At 40.3% G+C, this 25,795-nt stretch overlaps 1 protein-coding gene across 4 annotated transcripts in view; it reads right to left on the reverse strand.

Moving 5' to 3' along the window:
* HECW1 (HECT, C2 and WW domain containing E3 ubiquitin protein ligase 1) overlaps positions 1 to 25,795 on the reverse strand; it is a 437,510-nt gene that overhangs the window by 61,221 nt on the left and 350,494 nt on the right. For all 4 annotated transcript variants that reach the window (XM_027574949.2, XM_027574951.2, XM_027574948.2 and 1 more), the window contains 5 exons: positions 24,553 to 24,674; positions 22,350 to 22,535; positions 12,059 to 12,193; positions 2,680 to 2,785; positions 1,656 to 1,752 (listed from right to left, as the gene is read on the reverse strand). In XM_027574949.2, the coding sequence (XP_027430750.2) occupies positions 1,656 to 1,752; positions 2,680 to 2,785; positions 12,059 to 12,193; positions 22,350 to 22,535; positions 24,553 to 24,674 (646 nt within the window). The remainder of the gene's footprint in view (positions 1 to 1,655; positions 1,753 to 2,679; positions 2,786 to 12,058; positions 12,194 to 22,349; positions 22,536 to 24,552; positions 24,675 to 25,795) is intronic.

Raw genomic sequence — 25,795 nt, forward strand, 5'->3', positions numbered from 1 at the left:
AATGAAGTGATTCAGTTTCAGAGACACTCATTCAACAATGACACTAATGGACAGTAAGATTTAAGTAGTTAGAACACATGCTGCTTTGGTTTACTTGTTGGTTTATTTTTGAATATGTTCATCTAATAGTTGGTTTACCACTAAATGATGATATTTTAAAGATAAAAATATTTAAAATGGATTAAAGACCTAAATGTGAGACCTAAAACCATAAAACTCCTAGAAGAGAACATAGGCAGGAATTGCTGTGGCATTGGCTGTAGGAACATCTTTACAGATATGTCTCTTTTGGCAAGGGAAACAAAAGGAAAAATAAACTATCGGGACTACGCCAAAATAAAAAGCCTTTGCACAGTGAAGGAAACCATCAACAAAAGACAATCTAGTGAATGGGAGAAGATATTTGCAAATGATATATCCAATAAGGGGCTAATATCCAAAATAGTTAAAGAACTTATACAACTCAACACCAAAAACCCTCTAAATAATCCAATTAAAAGTGGGCAGGGGACATGAATAGATATTTTTCCTAAGAAGACATACAGATGACCAACAGACACATGAAACGATGCTCAACATCACTCATCATCAGGGAAATGCAAATCAAACCCACAATGAGGTATCACCTCACACCTGTCAGAATGGCTAAAATCAAAAACACAAGAAACAACAAATGCTGGCAAGGATGTGGAGAAAAAGGAGCCCACAAGCAGTGTTGGTGGGAATTCAAGCTGGGGCAGCTACTGTGGAAAACAGTATGGAGGTTCCGAAAAAAATTAAAAATAGAATTACTACATGATCTAATAATTCCACTAGTGGGTATTCACCCAAAGAAAATGAAAACACTGATTCAAAAAGATATATGCACCCTTGTGTTTATTGTAGCGTGTATATATAACAGCCAAGATACGGAAGCAATCCAAGTGTCCATCCATAGATGAATGGATAAAGAAGACGTGGTATATATATATATATATGCAATGGAATATTACTCAGCCATAAACAAGAATAAAATCTTGCCATTTGCAACAACATGGATAGATCTAAAGGGTATAATGCTACATGAAATAGGTCAGTCAGAGAAAGACAAATACCATACGATCTCACTTATATGTAGAATTTAAGAAACAAAACAAACAAGCAAGGGAAAAAAAAAAGAGAAACAAAAAAAAAAACCAGACCCTTAACAATAGAGAGCAAACTAATGGTTACAAGAGGGGAGGTGGGCGAGGGAATGGGTGAGATAGGTGGAGGGAATTAAGAGTATACTGATCCTGATGAGCACTGAGTAATGCATAGAATTGTTGAATCACTATATTGTACACCTGAAACTAATATAACAATTAATGTTAATTATTCTTGAATAAAAAAATTTATATGGTGCTTTACATAAGTAATTTTTTGATGAAAGCTATTTTACTTTCTCTGTGCTTCCCTCCGAATCAATGAGAAATCATATTAACATCGTATGAATAATATAAAACCTGGCAACCTGGCAACCCTTCAGAGATCCTTCATTTTAAGTATTCAAGACATATTTAAATACACAAACAAAACACATCATAGGCTTCTGCTCTCTCTCCACAGAGGTGCTGTCCCACCTGGAAGACTAGCTGGGGAGACCTAGAGCTCGAGGGTGAGGGACAAGCCCCTACCTGAGTGCGTGGTTTCTCGCCAGGCTTGGCTGACGCTCTTGCAGCATTTCAAAAATGTTTGGTTGGCGAAGAAATGCCACAATCTTGTCATTATATGCTGAAACAGACAAAAGTGCAAGTTGTGGTTGAGTCTTCAGCCCAGAGATAATTTCTATAGTGATTGGAAAATGGCTGCTTGATACCAGGATTAACACAGGAGTTTGAAGGGCAGGTAGCATACTCATCAAAAAAAATGTGAGCTCTTGAGGGTTTTTTTTCCTGTGACATAATAGCATTATCATTTTTAAAAGATCAAACCAAAAGTGAACCAGCTCTAAGTTAATTATCTTTAACATTCCAGGAACTTAACTGGGTGTTAACTCATCCCCGTGTGAACAGGTGAAGGAGAATAAAATAGCTCTTCCATGAGGGGAGTTGTACTCTCTTCCTTCTGACTTCTCTTGGTCATTTTGCAATAGATTTATGGCAAAAAATTCTTTATGAGTTCAAAGAAATCCTTCTCTGAGCACTTGACCCTTACAACCTTGGCCAAGGTTAATTTCCTAGTAGTGATAATGGAAGTACCCACATCCGTTTGGGCTTTCTCACTTCACTTCCCTTGATACAAGTGGCATGTACCTCAGGAAGTAACTGAGGTTAGGAAGGAAGACTGTGCTGACTTATCCCCGTGCACACCTGGGGAAGGAGTTCTAAATTTAAAACTGCATCTAACAGCAACAAGATCCATCACCTCATTTAAACTATGCTCTCCTGGACTTGGCTAACAAATCACTGAATGGAATAAAGAAGAAGGGGATGAGGGTCTGGAAGAGGGCCGAGAAGAAAGAGGGAAGATGGAAGGTCAAATTGAGGAGTGAAAGGAAAGGAAAACGTGGCAAAAGGGGGATGGAAGCAAAGGGTAGGGGTAGATTATACCATAGGGGAGGAAAAAGAAAACACAGACTCCTGACTATTAAAAGATTCATGACAAGAAAAAAAAAGGCTAACTATTGGGTATCCAGGGTCCCCAAAACATGATACATACCTAGCGGCAATGACTCATGTTGATGTTGGCTTCGAATAGCAGCTACTAGGCTGTGTCCTGGCCTGGCCAGTAAAGAGGCTCCTCTGTTTCTAGAGACTTCTGAAGCCTAATTTCAAAATAAAATTGTTAGCATTGGAAATCTTATCAATTTCAGATGGTCTTTTGATACTAATTTTTCAATATGGGGGTAAAAGATCCTGATATCACCTAAGTTACAAAAGAAATGAAGTTACAATCCTTAAAGTGAGTAGAAATGAGCAAGTTTTTTTTTTTTTAAAGACTAAGTAGGATGGTTGATGGTTTTTAAGAAAGTGATTGTGCTAAATGTTATAAATGTTAACCAGATTAATATACTGAGTAGACTAAGAAACATTTTTCTTCATAAATACATTCAAGAGACAAATAAATTCTACATGAATACTATCATAGTATTCATTGTAGTAGTAAAGATAAGTTTGTGACTTTCATTTCTAAGAGTAGCACTGAACTTCATCACTGAATGTGGAATGGACTTGCTCTTTTTAACGGCGCATATCACTCTCAGATGGCCATTCTTTGCTTAGTGCCTACTATTCCATTCACTGTGCTGGCTACTCTTCACATAGTATCTTTTTATTCTCTCAAAATTCTGAAGGATGAGTATTATTAACTCCAGATTACAAACAGGGAAACTGAGAATTGGGATAAATTAAGTTTTTACAACATTTTTAACTGTAAGAGACAGAACCAGGGTACCAACCAATGCTTGACTGCAAAGAATTTGTTGACTCCTCTCCTGCTATTAGCCTGCATCCAATACCTTAGTTTTGGATGGGCATTTTGACAAAACTTCATGAAATACAAAACTTGCTTAGCTTAAAACTGATATTTGTGATGATTAATTTAGCTCAATTTTAAGTTTCAATAAACTCCCTAAGTTCTAGAGCGTGGCAGTGAGCTTTCTACCATGATTCCATGTACATTTGTTCCTCAAAGGACCCTTGCAGCGTAAGCTATTTAAACAGAGGCCCTACAGAATTTCCACATTGGAGTACATTCACCAAATATATGGGGTTTGCTGTAGAGTATGATTCATCCTATGGTATTTGGTAAAGTATGCCAAAATAGGCTTTAAAAACATTTAAGAATTACGTTGAAGATTACTTTGTAATATACTTAAAAAGTGCTCAAACACCCAGACAAATAAGGAAAGAAAATTCTCCCTCTGAGACTGGTATACAATTCACTTCCACAGAATTCAGGAGAGTTATTGAGATCCTATGATACAAAGTCCGGAAAGGTCAGGTCAATCTCAAAGGGGCCATTTAAGACTAGTCCATGTGTCGGGCGCCTGGGTGGCTCAGTCAGTTGGGCAACTGCCTTCGGCTCCGGTCATGATCCTGGAGTCCCGGGATCGAGTCCCGCATCGGGCTCCCTGCTCAGCGGGGAGTCTGCTTCTCCCTCTGACCCTCCCCACCTCATGTGCGCTCTCTCTCTCTCTCTCTCTCTCTCTCTCCCATTCTCTCTGTCTCAAATAAATAAATAAAATCTTAAAAAAAAAAAGACTAGTCCATGTGTCATATTGCAGATGATGAATAGGTGCAGATGATGAATAGGACAGATTATTTAGGGCTTACTCATTAAAGACATGGTAATTGCTGGTTTTCCTCTGGGTCTTACTTCCACCCTCCACACAGACAGGGGTAACAACCCTTTCTTTGCAGAGATGTGCTATCAGTTCACTGTCTGTATACGGCAGTCTTTGAATTGCTCTTCTTGAAGTAGTAGAGAGGCAGACCCATCCTTTCTCTTCTGGTCTTTCTCCTTGCCCACTGCTTATTTGAGGGACAAGGAAATAGATTCTGTGCCGCTGCGGTGGACTTCTCACTTTGATGTCATTAGCCCTCAGCTCTGTACTGCTAGTGTAGCCAGCCACCAAGATTTAGAAGCTGGTACTTCTGCAACAGCATGGTTACAATGCAAAGTGATGAAAGAAAGGTTTGCTGACTATTAATATAGGCAACGCTGAGTCTCTACATTTCTTTCTCCTTGAATTAATAAATATGTAAAGCCTTTCTGGGACGGAAATGATAGGTCTCTTTTCCTTGGAAGGAATTACGTCCGTCTGCTTTAATGTGTGTTTGAAATATTTTTGATGCTGTAAAGACAGGAATCTGAAAGACCACTCCATTGAAGATTATCTAAACGATGTATTACAGAGAGAAACTGAGGAAGCAGATCTGATAACAGACCTCAGGAGGGCATGGCTGTATACCGAACTCCGGTGATGCCTGCTGTCACACCCTGAGCCAAAGTGTCTCATTGTTGGTGGGTTGCCCCAAAATAAAGAGCACTTTGAAACAGGAAGAGGCTCACTTCTATTCCTGGCTGCCATAGGGAATTCATATGTTACAGATATGTTTTGGGGAAAAATGGTGCCTACTTCTGAGGTCACCTGCTCACTGGCAAAACTAAGGCAGGTTCAAAAACTTCAGAAACCAGATGAAGGCCAGCTACTCTGAAGGTAGACAACTGACTGATGAATATGCCTCAGGCCAACTATGAGTGAGATGGAGGAAACAACACAGGGGGAAGTTAGGGCAAGTGGGGTACCTGCACCATAGAGACACCTGCCGAGGGTAAAGGAGGTACCGGAGAGCCTACAGATGAGGATGGATGGGAAGGTTAGATAGAAACAGCCTTGTCCAACTAGGAGCCAGGAATTTACAGGGATGGAGATAATTTCAAGCATGGCTGGAGAAGATTCTGAGATTGGTCTAGAGTTTACTATGTGCTAGGATCCTTGTTCCCCTAAAGTAGTACTAAATGGTCCATCCTGAGGAATGTTTGATATCAGCTAGGTGACCTGATGTGGACCTCACTGCAAACATGATGCTAACGTTTGCTTTCCTAACTACTGAAAATGACTGGAAGAATGGATTTTCCATTTAAAACTAAAATAATATGACTCATTAAATTCCCTTCGCATTTGACACTTTTTGTGTTACTGAGTTTCCCAGGGGTGTGTGTGTGTGAGACAGAGAGACAAAGAGGGAACCCCCCAAGGGCCTGCCTCTCCCCAGACATGCTATGACTCTTCTATGACTGGCTAAAACCCAGTTTGCAGTAGGGACTACTTTTAAGATTTCTCTTCTTTTTGATGTTGAGATAGCTTTAATCATAATTGCAAATGTGAAAACTTCAAACATTAAGCTCTCTAGAAAAAAAAAAAAGATATGCTCAGAAAATAGTTTTCAGTGACTGGTAAGCAAGCTTCTCTTCCCGTGTTGCAATTTAGAAATGTAAACTGGTGGTTTTTTAAAGCCGTGATTGAAAATTGCAGGTTTTAGACAGAATTTGGGTTAATAATCAGCTAATGCTCTCTTTGAAAATGCTGGAGACCTGATGATAAAAAAAAAAATAGTGAGTTCAGAGGAAAGGCCCAAGTGATGAATTTGCATTCACCTCTAGATTCCTTTTGTATTCTAAAAACAGATCATTAACAAAGTTTTCAGAATTATGTTAAGGAAACAAAAGAGAGAGATCTATGCTTGAGTTGTTCAACATACTTATAATAGTGAAAAGTGAATAATAAACATAATGTACAAAGAAAGGCTTGAGTTAAATTATGGTAGATCCATACGATTAAAATACAGAAGAATTGGGGCGCCTGGGTGGCTCAGTTGGTTAAGCGACTGCCTTCGGCTCAGGTCATGATCCTGGACTCCCGGGATCGAGTCCCGCATCGGGGTCCCTGCTCAGCGGGGAGTCTGCTTCTCCCTCTGACCCTCTTCCGTCTCGTGCTCTCTATCTCTCATTTTCTCTCTCTCTCTCAAATAAATAAATAAAATCTTAAAAAAATAAAATACAGAAGAATTTTAATGGCATGGGAATGGTCTCCAAGGTATGGTATTGGTAAAGTAGAATACAGAACCATAGACAACATGATTCAGTTTTTTTTTTTTTTAATTTCTCTGTAGACCAGGAAGTGTCTCCAGATGGGGTATTATATTGGTCTTTTAACTTCTTTCCCATCTGTGTCTGTGTTTTCTACATTCTTTACTTACTCTTGATAATTCAAAAGTTTATTTTCCTAAGTGTCTGAATTTTATAAACTTCCAATCAAACCTATAATCAAGTATAGGTTACATGGAATCAAGAGGAAAATTCCCAATTTTTAGAAGCAGTGCAGGTTACCCTCCCTAAAGGCAAGCTTCCTGAATGATGATTTCTCTGTGTTATCAGAGCCAATGAAATAACTTTTGTCATCCGAAAAGCTCACTGCAAAGAATGACCAAGAGTGACCTCTGCTTTTAAAGTGAAAAGTCACACAGTTTGAATGGCAAAAATTGACAAGGCAAGAAACAACAAATGTTGGAGAGGTTGTGGAGAAAGGGGAGCCCTCTTACACTGTTGGTGGGAAAGCAAGTTGGTACAGCCACTTTGAAAAACAGTATGGAGGTGCCTCAGGAAATTAAAAATAAAGCTACCCTATGACCCAGAAATTGCACTCCTGGATATTAACCCCAAAGATACAGATGTAGTGAAAAGAAGGGTCACATTCACCCCAATGCTCATAGCAGCAATGTCCACAATAGCCAAACTGTGGAAGGAGCCGAGATGCCCTTCAACAGATGAATGGATAAAGATGATGTGGTCCATATATACAATGGAATATTATTCAGCCGTCAGAAGAGATGAATACCCAACATTTGCATCAACATGGATGGAACTGGAGGAGATGATGCTAAGTGAAATAAGTCAAGCAGAGAAAGACAATTATCATCTGGTTTCACTTATTTATGGAACGTAAGGGATAACATGGAGGACATCAGGAGAAGGAAGGGAAAAATGAAGGGGGGACATCAGAGGGAGAGACGAACCATGAGAGACGATGGACTCTGTGAAACAAACTGAGGGTTCTAGAGGGGAGGGGGGTGGGGGGATGGGTTAGCCTGGTGATGGGTATTAAGGAGGGCACGTTCTGCGTGGGGCACTGGGTGTTATGCACAAACAATGAATCATGGAACACTACATCAAAAACTAATGATGTAATGTATGGTGACTAACGTAATATAATAAAAAAATTATATATATATATATAAAAAGTCAGTTTCTCTTCTCTACCAGATTCCTGTCCTTTCCTGAGGTAATTACTATTGTGCTTTTTTGTGTGTACCCTTCCAGAACTTTTCTATGACTACTGATTTTCTAACCTGACCAAGATAAAGTGGTAAAAGAAATAATAATTATGTGCTCTGTTTTCCTTCCTTATTAAGATTAATTTATATTGTTACTTGCAGTATAAACAAGACAAATGTGATCCTCAGTGATTTCTTTACTGAGAGATGGGATCCAATATTTATAGCCCTATATGCTCTTTCCATGTATCTGTATCCCATTTCCATTTGGACATTATGTGAAGAGTTAGGCCTGTTTTGTTGATGCTTTTTTTGTATATTGCAGACAGATGTGACACTGTACTAAAATGCAGGTTAAAGTATCAAATAATGATCTTTTTATGCATAAAGCACTATATTACTGAGAACTGCTTTCAGCAGACTGCCTGAAAAATTTTCACTTGAGGTAAAAAAATCTGAAAGACATTTGACAGTGTCTCTGTTAATAACCTATCATAGGTGTTTTGAGGGAAATTTTTACCATTTAGGATCCTGAATATAGAAATCGATTTCAATTCTGTCTTTAAAAGCAATTGATAAAAATATTTACTCCTGAGCAGTACTCAAGAGAATGGCTCTTGAAGGTGAACAGAAAATATTGATTCCTAAGGTCGTGATCTAAGAAACATCCATAGCAAGTCACCCGGTGCCCCTGACATGTGACACAGAAAAACCATGGATTATGGAAATAATTCATCGATTGTTCCTGAGTCTCATATTTCCATCTGCTTAACTGTCATTTCAAATTGGATATCCTACCATTTTCATCCTCATTCTCAACTTCTCTAACAGCAAACCTGCCATCCTCTGTTCATTTTGCCGGTGCATTGTTAATGCGCCTCAAGCCTCACAGACTGAGAATCACAGAGCCGGCCGTCGAGTCGAGTTCCCTTGCTCCACCGGCAGATGAGGGAACTGAAGCCCCAGAGAGGAAAGGAAGGAGCAGCGACACACACCTCCTCTGTAGAGAAGCTGGAGCTGAGACTCCATCTGCTAATTGAAGTCCCAGGTACCCCTTCCTCCCACCTCTTGACCTCTGCAGGCTTCTTCCCACAGGGTGGCCTTGGTCTTGTGTCGCTTTGCCACCTCCAGCGGCCACTAATGGGGCCACTCCTGCAGATCACTCTTTTCTTTCCTCTTCTTGGCCATCACTGTCTCCTTCGTAAAATACTACTTTTCACTGGACGGGGAGTTAGATCTGAACTGTGGTCTTGAACTCCCTGTGTGACCTGAAGTTTTGATATTTAAGTTTGCCTGACTATAAAATACAGTTCTTAACTGAGGTGGTATTACCACATGGGAATATTTGGAAATGCTGAGAGGTAATTTGTTTTGTTTTTTGTTTTGGTTGTCATAGTGATTGGTGAGGTGAGGGTGCTCCTGACATTTAATGGACGGGACCAGGTAAAAAGGTCCTGCAATGGCATGGGACAATTCTACACATTACAGAAGTGTCCTCAAAATGCCAGTAGTCTTCTCCCCTAAAGCCCACTTTTACACAAAAAATTATCATGTTATTCCTCTCAGATTCATTCAGTGGGCTCATGAGAAAGTGCCAAGCATGTGATATTCAAAACTTTACAAAAACCAAGACAAAACCCAAGTGGAAAGAGTATTCTGGTCACCCTGAACGATTCATTGTCTCTCTACTGACCTTTCTGGATCCTACCGCTGCACCTCTGCTCACGCGGGCTCTCTGTGGGGTTGCCCTCCCTCTTCCTTTGTATCTGGCTAGATTCTACCAATTTTCTAGGGTTAGGTCAAGTACCTTACTTTAAAGATGCCTTTCCTTGGCCTCTTTTGAACTTCTGTGGCACTTGTCCTAACATCTCTCTTGGCACTCAATCATATTCTAATTGTTCTTGTTACTTAACTCTGTGTTTTTTGGCCTGGCTTCAAGCATAGAATATAAAATTCTCCCGGGCAGGGATCATATCTCATACTTCTTTGCATTCCACAGTGCTCATAGCAAGCCATGCACTTAATCAGTGTTTGTTGAGCAAAATCGCATCACAGCAAACACAATTAACATTACCCACCACGCCCTCCTTCTGTTTTTATACCAAGATCCTCCTGTCTTCTCATTCCCTAGGCTATGGGCTCTCACAGCAGGAGGAACCAGATACTTATTTTCACAGAGGCTGGGTCTCTGTTTTCTCTGGTATGCTGCCTCTGGGTCAGCTATTCTCTGTCTCCCAGTTTCTCTCTTTGTTGCTTTTCTTGGTTTCTCCTTGTGTCAGCGCAAAGCTACCAGTGGACAGAGGATGCGCAGAGGGATGGGAGGGGTTTAAAAACCTGATCAACTGAGTCAATTGGAGAGTGAATGAATTAGCAAGAATACAGATGGTTGATGCACATTTATACCCTTTCATTGTTACGTGTTACAGTTTTTCTTGGCTGATGCAGGTGGTACTTTGTCATTACTGTTGATAGTCAATGTAACTGTGCTTAGGCTATTCAGTCATATTAAATAAGTGTTTCAGAACAGGTATTGCAAGTGGTACTCATGACCTTAATCTCGTTTCAACAGAAATGTTAGAAGACTTGTATTTTCAGATTATTTTCTTATAAATGTAAGAGATCTATATCTTTAGGGGTTCATCTTACATTGAGTAACCTACCTTTTTGTTTTATTGACAGTGAACCTGACTGCAGTACTTAGCTTCTTTTGTCAAATGGAGTTACTCTATACTAGCGCTGAAATTGCCTTCATAATATTAAAGAGCTTTGACATTTTAAATAAATTAAAGGGCATATTTCAAAAATGACTCAGATTTTTGAATTTATCCACTATTATCTCAAAAATGCTGTACTTTCTTAACTGTTATGAAAGCGCCACCAGAGAGGAATATAATGCATGTTGAGCTGGGAAGTTGGGGCACTGCTTTCTGTAGTTGGCAAGTGTGTCTGCTGATGAGTGTCTGCTATGTGTGCGTCCTGACACCCACATAACCCTTGGGGATGTATAATATTCTTCTCTGCATGGCCATGAACACATTTTACATATATGTGGAAAGAAAGAATCAACATGTTTTCAGCAGTATCCTAAAACAATACCTAAGATGACCCATGAAAGAAAAATTCGTTCTATCACACTGGCTTTAAACCATGAGCGCCCTTGGTTGGAAAGAGTTAGACCTGTCAGAGTATGCAGATGATTCCCCTAAAAAAGTAGTAACCTGGTACCAATATAAGAGCAACAGGCTCTTCCCTTAAGACTTATGTTTGCTATCTGAGGCTGCCAGGTGGATTGTTTTTCTCCCCATTTCTCCTGAAATGTTCACCCTAGTTCTCCTTGGAATGACCCCCGGGGGCAGTGGGGAGGAGCGCATGCGTGCGTGCACGCATGCGTGCGCACACACACACACACACACACACATTTCTTTTTATCCTGTACTACTTCATTTTTACCTCACTGTAATCCAACTCAACAAGCTGTTTTATGAGAAATGGCTCTCAGTGGCCATAATCTCCTAAGATCCTGGTGGTTTCTAGGATGGTACCAATACTTGGGAAATGTCAGTAAGGGATTTGCTCATAATATTGCCAGGAACTGACTAAAAGTAGAAAAGAGCTATGTTTGGAGTTTTGGTTTGAGGAAGGAAGTTAGGAAATGGTATGGGATAAAGAGATCGTAGTTCAGAAAGGCAATGCACATGATGTTTAAGAAGGATGGCAGATTTCACGATTCAGTGGAAGTTAACCCTAGGCAGTGTACAAAGATATAAACCAGGAAAGAGCACGTGGTAGGATGGGAAGAGAGTATTCATGTCCCCAGTGGATTTCCCCCAGTTTTTAGTCCATGTATATGGTATTGCTGTCTTCTCCGGGATCTATGAAGAGCCAGAAGTTTAATGTCAGTCACACCCTGTATGATCTTTTAGGAATTCACATGTGACTGGCAGGCCTAAGGAAGCACAGCTCCAGCCATGGTGTACGGATCTGTGGACACTGCATTTTCAATTTCCTTTAAGCTAGACAGATTTTTAGCAGTGGCGATTATTAGGGCAAAAGGGAAGGCAGAAGGAAGGTAATCTGAAGATGGGTCTAAGGAGTTCCGTGGGTGTCCCTGACTCCTCATTCTTTTAAAGACCAGTGTGGATATGGCCCAGCCCCTTGAGGAGCAGGCAATCCTAGATCCCAGCCACTGAAACTGTTCTGGCCCCACCTGAGCAGGGCCTGTGGAAGTGTGAATGTGGCAGGGGGCGTGGGAGTGTTACCTCTCCAGCACTGTAGCTCCGGAGCCTCTGGAGGTGTTGTCGATGTGTCAGGTGATTGGGAAGACGACCGTTCTGAAGAGGGATTCGGGGGTCAATGAAAGTGGTAGCTCGACTGTTGTGGTCCACGAAAAAAGACTGCAGATAGACCAAAAGCATACTGCATGAGAAAGAGCCAGAATGAAGGCAATAAAGTAAGGAATGCTACAGGGCTCAGTCTTCTTGTTTATTTCTGTCCCTCCTTTCTATCTATTCAAAACTAGATGGAAGACTGGGGCACTGTGCATCCGTTTGCTCAGTAGTTGAATGGAACACCACCAGTCCTTGATAAACATTTCACACTGTGGCGTTATAGACTTATGATCATAACATTGTTTTCACCATGGAGAATTAGAAAAGTAGAGCCTTTGATGTATTAAAATAACACCAGTAATAATGTATGGATCATTTTATTTTTAAAACAAAGTCTTTTTGATTATAGAACTAGCACAGTCTTACCGAGAAGAAATTTTAAAAGGATAAAAAAGTAAGAAGAAAACCAAAATTATCCCAAATATCACAATCCAAGAGTAGTCACCAAAATATTACAGTGATTTTTTTCCGTTTTTTTCTTTTTCTATGCAAACATACAAATAATCTATATATTTTCCTCACATTGGCACCTACAATTTTGTTAGAAGGTTTTTTTCACCTATTATTTTATGAGCATTTCCTTAAGTTATTAGACATTCTTTTAGCACAGAATTTTAGTAGGTATATGGTATTCAGCTTGATGGATGCATAGTGATTTCGGTACCCTCTATCATTGGACATTTTACTTTTTTATTGTTTTAAAAATAATGCTTCAATAAACATTCTTGTTCATAAATCTTTGCAGAATGTTTGATTACTGTACCTGTTCCATCCAGTATGTGGCAAAGGTTATTTTTTAAATCTAAAATTACCTCCCGTAAAATTAGTACCTTTTCAGAAAAACAAACCTTTTGTACTACTAAACAATCTTTCAAATACTGTCTTGAACAAACTGTAATATTTGGTGAAGGTGATTTCCTCTTAAAGATCTCAATCAATGCTCATTGTAGACACATTCAGATACCACCTGACAGAAGTAGTCAAAGTCAAATACAGATTTAAAAATTATTCTTGGGAAGTATGAGCTTATAATTTCAAGTATTAGATGTCCTTGTAAACAAGTCTCTTTAATTAAAGAGCTCTATAAAAAGCGATACAGAAGTGGTTTCATTATGGAGACCAAAAGATAGCCCCACAGGACATAGGAGATTAACTCCCCTAATATCATGTGAATCAGTATCTGTGACTTGCAGTAAAATTCCCAAGACAGCATTCCACACAGATTCCAAAAGGCCTGTGTGGGGGCACCTGGGTGGCTCAGTTGGATAAATGTCTGCCTTCCACTCAGGTCATGATCTCAGGGTCCTGGGATCAGCCCCTAGCTGGGCTTCCCCCTTCCGTGAGGAGTCTGCTTCTCCCTCCGCCTCTCCCCAATACTTGTGCTGTTTCTATCTCCCAAATAAATAAATAAAATCTTAAAAAAAAAAAAGCCTGTATGTCCAATAATTTGCATGGGACTGAAGATGACGTTCGGTGGTTCAAAAGTGACACTAGTGATATCGAAAAATGAGTCAAGAATCTGAAGAAGAAAAAATGTGAGTGGAAAAGAAAACATTTATCAACATGTTTATATAACATGAGATTTTAAACACACAGGTATAAGCTGAGGTCAATATTTGAAGGTTTTTTTTTTTTATTATTCAACTATATGCCTGCAAGTTTATAAATTAAAGTTAAATGGGTTTCTTATGTTTGTGCATATGTGGCAATTCTTTGGTATGAATTCCTAAAAGTTGAGTTAATCACCGGGCTAAAAGTTAGAAAAATTTTGTTTATTGGTCGGCCCATATGAACGAATTCCCTTCATGAGCGCTGTACAGATTTATCCTCTTACCGTAAGTTCATGGATGCTTTTCATGGACTTTATAAATGTTGAGTATTTAAAAGACCTCTTAGAAATGTTGAATGGTAAATGATGCTAAATTATTGTTTACAGGGGAAGCCAAACATTTTCTTGTTGTTGTTGGGATGTTAAGGTTTTATCATTTACTTATAAATGTGTTAATTACTCCTCTGCCTTCAAATTGCTTTTGATCTTTGTTTGCTTTGTTTTCCACTACACAGAATTTTTTATATTCCTCTGTACTCAAATCTCTCAATCATTTCTGTCTAGAGTTCAGTTCAATGCTTAATTATGTTTTTCTAGCTTTATTTTTGGTGAGTTTGTTCTGAAACTTATTTTGGTATGAATGTGAAGTTGTAATTCAATTTTTTTCTCCAAGAGCCTGTTTTTCCAAATCATTCATTCCCTATCATTTTATTACGTATAAATTCTTATAAATACCACTGTTTCAGGAATATTTTATTTGTTCCAATGATCTGTAGGATTTTCACTGTTCCAGTTATTAATGTCTGTAGGACAAGTTTCCTCTCCTAATTTATCTTTTCAAGATTTTCTTAAGTATTCATGCCTGCTTATTTTTCCAGATGAGCTGATCTTAATTTTATTAAGTTCCAAAATAGTGCTATTAGGATTTTGTTTACAGTCACCTTAAGACTACAGATGATTTAGAGAGAATTCATTCTTTATAATAGTCAATGTATCCTTTCCCATTTCTGAACATAAAGTGACTGTCTATTCAAGACTTTCTCTTCTCAGTAAAATTTTGTAGTTGTCTTCCTGAAAGACACATATTTTTTGGTTAAGGGAGTCTGTAGATATTTAATACTGTTTGTTGCTATTCTGAGTGCTTCTTTTCCTGTAATGTTTGTAACCCATCATTCCTAGTACCCAGGGAAGCTATTGTTGGTATATTCAGTTTGTGTCTGTTTATAGTATTAAATGCTCCTATTGAATAAAGAACACTTTTAGGTATATCTTCTTTGATTTTAACTTATTTCTTATGTTGTTTTCCAGTTCACACACTTCTGGGTTTTTATTTTCAAATGCATTTTGAAATAAATTTTTGCTTTAATTACTGTTGCTTTTTAACCTTCTCTAAGTTATTAGTTTGAAAGCTTATATTTTAATATTTATTTTTCTTGTTTGATAATAAAAACCAATGTACTAATCCTTTGAGTACAGTCTTTCTATATCACATGTTTTATTAAATATTGGTCACATGCATTTTCAATAATTTCTCAATGGTTTCTAGGTCTTGATTTTATTTAAAACCCACTAGTCACGAAGAGCATTGTCTTGAACCTATAACTGGCAGATTGATTTTGATGGCTGTGTTTAAATACGTTCTCATTGTCATGCAACCACCACCACTATTCATCTCCTGAAATATTTTATCTTCTCAAACTGAAACTCTGTAGTCATTAAACACCAACTGCTCATTCCCTCCTTTCCCGAGACCCTAGGAAACGCTATTCTACTTTCTGTCTCTATGAATTTGACTATTTTTAGATACCTCATGTGAAATAAAATATTTGTCCTTTTGTTTCTGACTTGTTTAACTTAGCATAATGTTTTCAAGGTTCATCCATGCTGTAGCATGTGTCAGAATTTCATTGCTTCTTAAGGATGCATAATCTTCCGTTGTATGGGTAATACCACATTTTGCTTATCCATTCATGTAACCTCTATTTTTTCCACCCTTATTGAGGTATAACTGACAAAAAAAAAAATTGTATGTAGTTAAGGTCTATGTAAGCTCTATTTTTAAAAAATATTTTACTTATTTATTTGATAGAGAGCGAGAGAGCACAAGCAGGGGGAGCAGTGGAGGGAGAAGGAGAAGTAGGCTCCCCGCGGCGCAGGGAGCCCGACGCGGGGCTCGATCCCAAGACGCTGGGATCATGACCTGAGCCGAAGGCAGACGCTTAACCATCTGAGCCACCCAGGCGCCCCTATGTAAGCTCTATTTTTAACAAAAGAATATATATGCCATTAATACAAAATTATATTATTCAAATCCTGACTTATTTTGTCTCTCCGACTGATAGACACAAAACTCATTTTGTACTACGATGCATTTATTTCATTTTCTCTTTGTATTTCTCTTAGTTTTCTTTATATGATATGATGCCATTTGGCTTATAAGATACATGATTACTGTACCTTTACTTTAGATGTGCCTTTGATTTATATAAAATTTTACTTTGACTCCATTTAATGGTTCTGAATTTGAACTCTCCTTTCTATGATATTAATGTACAACCACTGGTTTTCTTGTTATGTTTCATGTTCTATTAATATCTATTCTTTTATTTTTTAAACTTTCTGAATCATTTCTTAGGCGTGTCTTTTAATAAGCTGGATCTGTTTGTTAACAAATCTGACTGTTATGCTTGGCTGTACCTTTGTCATTTTATTTGTATTATTTCCAATTTCTTTGTTTCCTCGTGGATTTTTGAGGTATTTTGCTATGTAAATTGTATTTTGCTTGATTTTATTTTTGTAGGAATTTGACACAGAAAAATCTTGCTCTCAAAGGTACAAATAGTTGCCTTTTAAGTTGATCGGATAACTATATTAGCCCTTATTTTTCAAATTATCCAATTGGACTCCCCTTACACTCAACCAGGAACTTAGCACAACTTTCCTTGCCCTGTTCATCGGGCCCTCTTCCCTCTCCCTTGTCTGTTTTATTCTAGGCTAGGAATATGATTCAGACAGTTCTTATTCAATTATTCCATTTTTCTTATATGTATTTTCCCATATTTTACTGAGTCTTTCCCAAAATATTTTAAAGCACTTTAACAGCAATTATTTCCATTTATATCCATATATTTGATTGATTTAAACATTTACCACCACAGTCCTTTTATACTATGTTTTCCCCATTATTGATTTCTTGTTCTGCTTCATTTGTGAGCCATCTGAAGAATGGCTTTTGGTGTTTTCCTAGGACAGGCAAAAGAGTACATGTACTGAAATCCTGCATGTAAGGTTGTTTTTCTAGTATTTTCACACTTGAATGACACCAATTTGTTTGAACATAGAACTTTGGGGCTGCAACTCTTTCTCATCAATAACCTGTACTTCTTGCATTGTGGATTTCTGTAGTCGAGTTTCATGAGTGGAAAATTTTAAGCTTGTCTGATTTTTATTGTTTTTAAGGTAACTTTCATATTATCATGGCTATATATTGATAAGATTTAAAAAATCTCCATTTAAAGACAATTTCAGAGTATGTGTAGATATAGAGTTTTAATGAATTTTACCATAACTCAGTGAGCCCAATTAATCTGTCTACCTGAACAATTTATTTTAGAGCACAAAGTTTTATTTTCAATATTTAATAATTTAATTTTTATATTTTGAATTTAATTTTTGCTGTTGTACCTATTATTCTGGTTTCTTCTTTAGGAACATCTATAAGTTATTCATCCAACAGAGATTTTAAGTGAGTGCTAATTATATGCCAGTAATATTAAGCTCTTGGGGTTTCCTCAATGAGCAAAGATCCCTGCTCTCAAGGAGCTTAGAATTCTGTTAGGAGAAACAGGCAAAACAGTAAATCTAACAAATATATAACTTATATGGTGGACCACTTGGGCTGGAGATCTTGGGTGCTTTTGGTATTAAACTGAGTGGTTAGAATAGGCCTGTCTGAGAAAGGGAGATATGCTCCTTTTGGTTTTTACTTTTTCTTTTTTTAAAAAAATTGTAGAAGAACATGTAATGTGAGACTTATTCTCTAACAAATTTTTAGTTGTACAGTATTAAGTGCACAGAGTAGAACAGTATTGTTAACACAATGTTGTGCGGCAGGTCTCTAGAACTTACTCATTTTGTGTAACTGAAACTGCACCCATTGAACCTAAACTCCCCATTTCCTCCTGCCCCAGCCCTGGCAACCACCATTCTGCTCTGTTACTCTGAGGGTATTTCAGATACTTCACGTAAGGGGAATCATGCAGTATTTGTCCCTCTGTGACTGGCTAATTTCACCGAGCCTAATGTCCTCCAGGTTCATCCACACTGTAGCATGTGTCAGAATTTCCTTCATTTTTAAGGAACATTGAATAATGTTCCACTATATGTATATATCACATTTTCTTTCTTTCTTTTTTTTTTTTTTAGTTAGGTTTTGAATTCCAGTTAGTGAAGACATAGTGTAATATTAATTTCAGGTGTACAATATAGTGATTCCACACTTTGATACAACACCTGGGGCTCATCAGAAATTCACTTGATGGGGTCCCCATCTTCTATTTCCCTCATGCCCGACTCCACTCACCTCCCTTCTAGTAACCACCAGTCTGTTCTCTATAGTTAGGAGTCTATTTCTTGGTTTGCTTCTCTCTCCCCCCACCCTTTGCTTCTTCATTTTGTTTCTTAAATTCCACGCATGCGTGAAATCGTGTGGTATTTGTCTTTCTCTGACAGACTTACTTTGCTTAGCGTAATATACTCTAGCTCCACCCGCATCCTTGCAAATGACAAGACTTCATTCCTTTTTATGGTTGGTACTATTCCATCGTATATACCACATCTTCCTTATCCATTCGTCAGTTGATGGACACTTGGGCTGTTTCCATAATTTGGCTATAGTAGGCAATGCTGCTCTAAACATCGGGGTGCATGTATCCCTTTGAATTAATATTTCTGTATTCTTTGGGGAAAATACCTAGTAGTGCAGTTGCTGGGTCACAGGGTAGCTCTATTTTTAACTTTTTTGAGGAACCTCCATACTGTTCTCCAGAGTGGCTGCCCCTGTTCGCATTTCCACCAACAGTGCAAGAGGGTTCCCCTTTCTCCACTTCCTCATCAAAACCTGTTTAATACTAATGTCTTAATGAAAGAAGATGTTACCTGAAAGACACATCATGCACTGTGCAGTTTCATTGAGTTAAGAGCAGCTCTATTACCATATGCTTCTACACATAAGTTTACAAACACATCTTTTTTTAAAGTTTTTATTATAAGTCCAGTTAGTTAACATACAGTATATTAGTTTCCAGTGTACAATAGCGTGATTCAACACTCCCATACAACACCCCGTGCTCATCCTAACAAGTGCGCTCCTTAATCCGCATCACCTGTTTAACAACCCCCCACCTCTCTTCTTATATACCACATTTTCTTTACCCATTCATCTGTCAGTGGACACTTAGGTTGTTTCCATATTCTGGTTATTGTGAATAATGCTTCAAGGAACATAGGAATGCAGGAAAAATCTCTTTGAGATTTTGATTTCAATTCTTTTGGATCTATACTCAGAAGTGGGATTGCCAGATCATATGGTAGTTCTGTTTTCTTACATCTGCTTCCTCCCAGCTTTTTTTCAGTTCATGGTTGCTCAAAAGAAATCAGGTGCTCCTAAACCATCTTGTGTATGATAAGCAGGTACCGTTTAAATTTTTCTGTTTTCTGAAGAAAATTATACTGTAAGATATGTTCTTTTTCTCAGATAAAGGTTCTGTTCCCTTCATGTAGTTGTAGGTCTTCACAGGCTCCTTTTTATTTTGCTGCTGTGTGTTCATTCCTTAGTAGAGGTTGCCTCTGCCTCATGCCGGCCACAGGCAGAACCTTACCTGCCCCACCACCTGCAGCCCCTCCCCCTCACTCAGGCCTGGAACCCACTTAAGGTCCACATCCAATCTCTACTGAAGTTGGCAGAAGGCTGTGACCTCTTTCCTCAGACTTCCAAGACAACAGATGAGTCGGATGCCACTTGACCCTCACTCCGGTCCTCCTGAAGTGGACCAAGTCTCAGAGCACTGTCCCTGTCCCCCTTTGTGGGGATGACCGTGCATTCAAAGACATCCAACAGCTAGCCCTGGTCCATCTCTTCCTACCATGGTATACCCTCAAAACGAAGGCTGTCATCTTTGCACATGTCAATAAAGCAAGAACTGGCTAGAGTGAGGAAAAAGAAGGTGGTGTGGCATTCGGGAAGCGTCTCTGGCCATATAGGAAAATGTCTTTTGCATAGAGGGCTATCACCACCTGATTTTTCAGTGAGTGGCGTTCCTAAATCCCAGGCTCCGGTACAGCACATTCTTTCCAAGTCAGAGGGGTGAGCCTGCAGGATATAGTCCAAAAATGGTTTCTCTCAACCTGTTCCCATCATCGATGGGTTTTGCAATGAGGTATTCTTGTATTTTCCCCAGTTGCCAGTTTGATGGTGGGTTTTCTGGTATGGATAATTCCCACAGCATCAACAGGAGGAACAGCAGATATTACTAACCTGCTGTATTACCGTGGATTCCCACATTCACTTACTTATTCTTTACAACTGGCTATAAGATCATGAAGGCAATAATAATTATTGCTACTTTATGACGAACAAAGTGGGGCTCAGAGCGGTGAAGGGACTTGCTCACGGTCGCGTGTTTTGAATGGGATGGCGTAGTCCTTGTGCACGGGCCCCACTATCTTTCCCGCTACCCTCCATTGTTCCTCTCTACTCTATGGATTGTGGTAACACATTCCTAATTTAAGGCTACTTTCCCCCCCAACAATTCAGTACATGGTACGCTTCTTAGAAATTTTGTTTGCCAACTCCAAGTCTGTGTGTGCTCAATTAATAAAGAATTAGACCATTTTATGTGTGTGTCTTTCGTCACAGCGCTGGTTCGTGTCACAACTGAAAGCAGAATCCAAGTCCTCTCATTTTAGATTCAGACCTTCTTCTTTCTTGTATATGATACCATCTCACTAAATAGAATGAGGGGGAAAATATTTTGCCAGAAATTCCCTAATGTACATTTCAAAATGACTAAAATTCTTGGCACGAGTCTCGGCTGTTGTGCTCCTTTGCTAGTGTGAGGTGCCCTGGAGAAACAGGGCTGACGGCATTGTGGGGGGGGGGGTTTCCTGGCATTCCGCTGGGCCTCTGGCTGTTTCCATCCTAGGGCAAGGGCTGCACGCACTTAACGGCATACGGAAATCTGAGGCTAAGCAAGTTGTTTGCATTAGTGTGCTATTTGCATAATAAACCATAATGATCCTTTCCGTTCATTGATTCCTAGTGGTGTACTCTTGGCAATTTTGTTAAGTGATAAATGAAAATACGGGCACCGCAGACCACTGAGATGAGCACCCCAGTTCCTTTACTTTCTGTTCTGGCTCAGGATTTATTTCCCACCCTAACACACATCCCCAAGTCCTCACAGCATAACTTACTGTCATTCTCCAAGTGGAGGACACATCCAGTAAGAGAGAAGGTCCTTAGGAGCAGATTCTGGCTCTGGAGGCTTTTCTGCTACACAAAGCACGCCCCCCACGCCAGACCCTCTTCCAATTCATGCAACTACACAGGAGCTAGTCGTGCAGACTTACTGAACTGGCAGACTTACTGCACTGGCAGACTTGCATTAGTGGACATTCTTTCTCCATACACTTCAGAGTCCAGGTACTGAGACATGCTAAGGGGCTTGTGGGGAGGAATTTGTGGTTCCCAGGGGACAATGGCACCCTAGGAGCCCACTTTGGGGAACTGCGGCGCATTCAACATCCCAGAGGATAGGACCTGCATAATGCACGTTCCCACTGAACGTGTCTACTGACAAAATTTCTGACTCCTTTGACTCTCAAAGAGGGAGGGATTCGCCCTACCACAGATCAAAAAAAAAAAAAAAAAAAGATTGCACAGAGACAATTATTTAATAAACTGTTTGGCCTGTCCTATAAATACATTGATGTGACTGGCGGTGATTACAAAAGAACATTTTTGCTGTAGCAAACTCAGCTAGGCTTCCAAAACATTCCCGGGAAAGGTCAGTTTTGGCTAAGGTCGCACAAAGGCAAAACGCAAGCCAGTGACATCACATGGGCCCAATCTACCCTGCCCGTTTGCCAGGCTGTTTAATAAAAACTGAAAGCTTATTAGGAAAATCACGACCAGTAATCTAATAATGTCATTCCCACTTAACTAATAATTTCATTCCCTGCGAGTCAGCTTTCTAAGGAGGCATAACAATAGAAAGGTCATTGAACAGACTCTGGTTTCAATTTCCAAACATGTAGGCAGTAGTTCTCAACTGGGCATGATTTTGCCCTCCAGGGGATATCTAGCAATATCCCAAGTTGGTGTGGATGCTATTGGTATCAGCGGGCGAGAGGCCAGGGATGTTGCTGTACATCCTTCACAGGATGGAAACCCTGCTGTGAATAGTTACCCCCCTCTTCCTCCTGGTGGCTGATGGCACATCTCTGAGACACAGACTTTCCTGTCCTCACTAATCTCCCCCCCTCACTTTCTCATGGGTCTTCTTCAGATAAAAAGCCCATTGGATGAAAGGCCCACAGGTCAGTCACACTCACCTTTCCCTGCTGGTCCGTTTTGATCTCCCAGCCCCGGGGCAATTCCAGCCTCGTGTCTGCAAACATGTTGATGAAATTCACCAAGTCGCGGTTGTGCTGGTAGCGCTCGAAATTGCGTGCGTCCCGCCGGACTTTCAGAATCATGTGCTTTAAGCAGGTGCTACTGGTGAAGACTCGGTAGGCACCCTGAGAGGGGGTCAGGGCCGATTGGGATAGGGTGTTGGGGTGGGGGGTAGGAAAAATACATACTAAGTACACCTTGAGCACCTTAACGTAATGTAACCTGATTGCTAACACAGTCATTTATTGTGAGCATTGAGGGGGAAGCCTCAGACGGGAAGATCTTGCTCAAAAATTAAATGTGCACTGTAAACACACATGATCTGTTTGATCTGTACTGGTATTTCCTCAGCCGTGGATACTGTCACGCTCCGTGTGCATCTCAAAGGCTCTCCCTCCCCTCCTCCCCAGTCAGCGCTAGGCTGGGCTCTCTTGAGTCTCCATTACTGGGAGCATTGCTCCTCTATCTTCTCCACCCTTCTTTCTCTGCCTGCACCAAGGCGGATTAATTTAGGGTCCCTGGGGATTTAAGGCCAGACTTCAGAGGTCTGTCACAAACTTTTGTGTGTGGAGGGGTTGGAGATGAGAAGAAAGGAAAAAGTTTCAGGAGTTTCTAAGTGTGCCAAATGATGATTTTTTTGGTCCACAGGGCTGGTGTGCATGTGGTAAAAGCAAACACTGTTTGCTACCAGAGCAGGCCGGTGCAGTGTCTCTTCCTGGCCAGGGCCACCTGGCGCCCGGTGTTTGAGGGCATCAACATCTGGCATCCTTGCCCCCCTCTGTGACTCACCCCTGCACCAGTGGGCCACTGCTCTGGGTCTAACAATGGATGTCCCAGAAGCTTCTCAAATATCACCTGCTAAAAACTGGTCTCCCCCCAGCCACAGCCTCTGTCACCTATCAAATCATTGCACCTGCTAATGGAGACATGCCCTAACTCAGGTGCCCAAAGCGGAAAGGACTCAGACTTTCTTGAGTCCTCACCTTGCCTGCTTCCATCACAATGGTCCCCCTTACCCTACTCCCAGCCCCTGCCTTAGGTGGGCCCCGATCATCTCTCACTTGTGAGGCTGGATCAGCCTCTAGCCGTGTAGCCCCTCAGTCTTTGTACTTCTAACGGAGAAGATGTTTAATCAAACACCTGATCCTGTAACACAAATGCCTAGGACTTCTCTTGGTTCCCGCTGCCTTCCGAAGTATACCTAGGCTCCTTCTCAGGACTTACCCTGAGTTTTGCCACTTTTTCTCCAGGCCTTCTTCCCACCTCTGCCTGTCATCACATCCCACCCTCACAGACCCAACCCCCAGCCCCTTCACCGCTGCGTCCTTTCTCCCTCCCTCTGGAGCTTCTCACCCACTTGCAACCTTCCTGACTCAGTTCGGCAGCCACCTCCTTCGGGATGCTCCCCTATGCTGTATCTCCTGTGTTTCCAGAGCATTTTATTCCTCCCTGAGGTTGGGCCCTGTCCCGTCACGTCAGACTGGTCTTTGTACATGTCTGTCACTCCACAAATTGGGGAGCTCGTGCTGTTCAGGTATCCTACTGGCTCTGTGATGCAAGCACCTAAATCTGCATCTGTCCACAGAAAATGTTTGTCAAATGAAAGAATTAATGAATATAGTGATAGCATGTCGTTGCTTTCTTGAAAATAAAAAAAAGAAATAAAAACTATATATGTAAAAATATTAAATTTAACTTAAGCATGGTACTTGAACAACTAATTTTATTAAAGGGAAAACTAGATATTTATCTAGGAGAAATCTATTTTAACACTTCTTTAATGAAAGTGATTTTATAAAATGATTCAGGCTGAGGGGCATCTGTCAACTTCATAATCTTGTTCCTTTAAAATTTTAACAATAATAGAAACTCGTATCTGTTTCCAAACGACTTTCACTGGTATTAGTACATGTGAGCCTAACAAAAACAAAGAAGCAACAGTGTTGCCAAATCCAGCTTTTCTCCTTTTTGGGAGACCCACAGATAGTAAAAAGAGTGGAACCAGTGGTTTTGTTTTTGTTTTTTTCGATCCTGCTTAGGTTAAAACGCCATCCTTTTTAACCTACTAAACAAGTTCGCAAAGGAGTATTTTGAGTTTTGACGGAAGCCAGGTGGGCTCCCTCTGTATTCTGGAGCACTCACGTAATTGGCGTGTAGTACAGTGAAGAACTCGGGGTTGGTGATGAACTTCACCGCTGGGGACTGCAGCAACAAGGTGATTTTTTGTGAATTCACGGGAGAAAGTGACCCTTCTCTCCTCAGATCTGGAAAAAGTGAAGCAAAGCAACGGATGCATCGGGAAAAAGTCATTTCAAATACAGTAGTACTCTCTCTATACCAGCAGTGTGTTAGCTTTGACTGGACAGACTGTGGTTCTGACTGGTGATTTGATCGGGTGTCACAGTGATGCGTGCCAGTTAAGAGTCATTATTTCCTAGGAGTGCTCCTGCGTAACTTCAGTTAGGCTCAAGTCCTCGAACATCTTTTTTTTTTTTTAAAGTGAAACATTACTTTATTCCAGGACTTCTCAAAACCTTTAATAATGTACACTAGAAATTTCTGGGGGAAGTGATGTAGTTAGTAGTTCCTTCCTGAGGTTTTCTTTTTTTTTTTTTTACTTTTTAAAAATTTTATTATGTTATGTTAATCACTGTACATTACGTCATTAGTTTTTGATGCAGTGTTCCATGATTCATTGTTTGCGCATAACACCCAGTGTTCCGTGCAGAACGTGCCCTCTTTAATACCCATCACCAGGCTAACTCATCCCCCCACCCCCTCCCCTCTAGAACCCTCAGTTTGTTTCTCAGAGTCCACAGTCTCTCATGGTTCGTCTCCCCCTCCGATTTCCCCCCCTTCATTTTTCCCTTCCTACTATCTTCTTTCTTTCTTTCTTTCTTTCTTTCTTTTTTAACATATAATGTATTATTTGTTTCAGAGGAACATCTTGTCTCTTTTATTACAATGACGGTTTTCTTATTTTCCTTATGAGTTGCCAAGCATAGTTATGGTTGTTTGCAGAAAGCAGCACAATTCTTCCCCTCCCTGCATCCACACCCATCTGCCGGAGACCCCGCACTGCTCCCCTTGTTGACTTGAGATAGCCTGTGCCTTGCTTTAAGCAACAGGACTTGGCAGAGCTTGTACGCCAGGGTTTCAAGAAGTCTTTGTGTCCTCACTTTCTCTTAGAACCCTGCCACCACTGTGAGAACAAGCCTGGGCTAGTCTGGGACAAGATGAGAAGCTACGGCAAGCAGGCACAAGCCAGCCCAGCGGAGGCCCCGTCAGGCCGGCCAGCCCGCCGCTGGCTGGGTAGCTGATTAAGGACGCATGCGTGAGCAGAAAGCCGGCTTCTCCCTCTCCCGCTCCCCCTGCTTGGGCTCCC

Source organism: Zalophus californianus, chromosome 12, assembly GCF_009762305.2.
Source record: "Zalophus californianus isolate mZalCal1 chromosome 12, mZalCal1.pri.v2, whole genome shotgun sequence".
Taxonomy (NCBI): Eukaryota; Metazoa; Chordata; class Mammalia; order Carnivora; family Otariidae; genus Zalophus; species Zalophus californianus.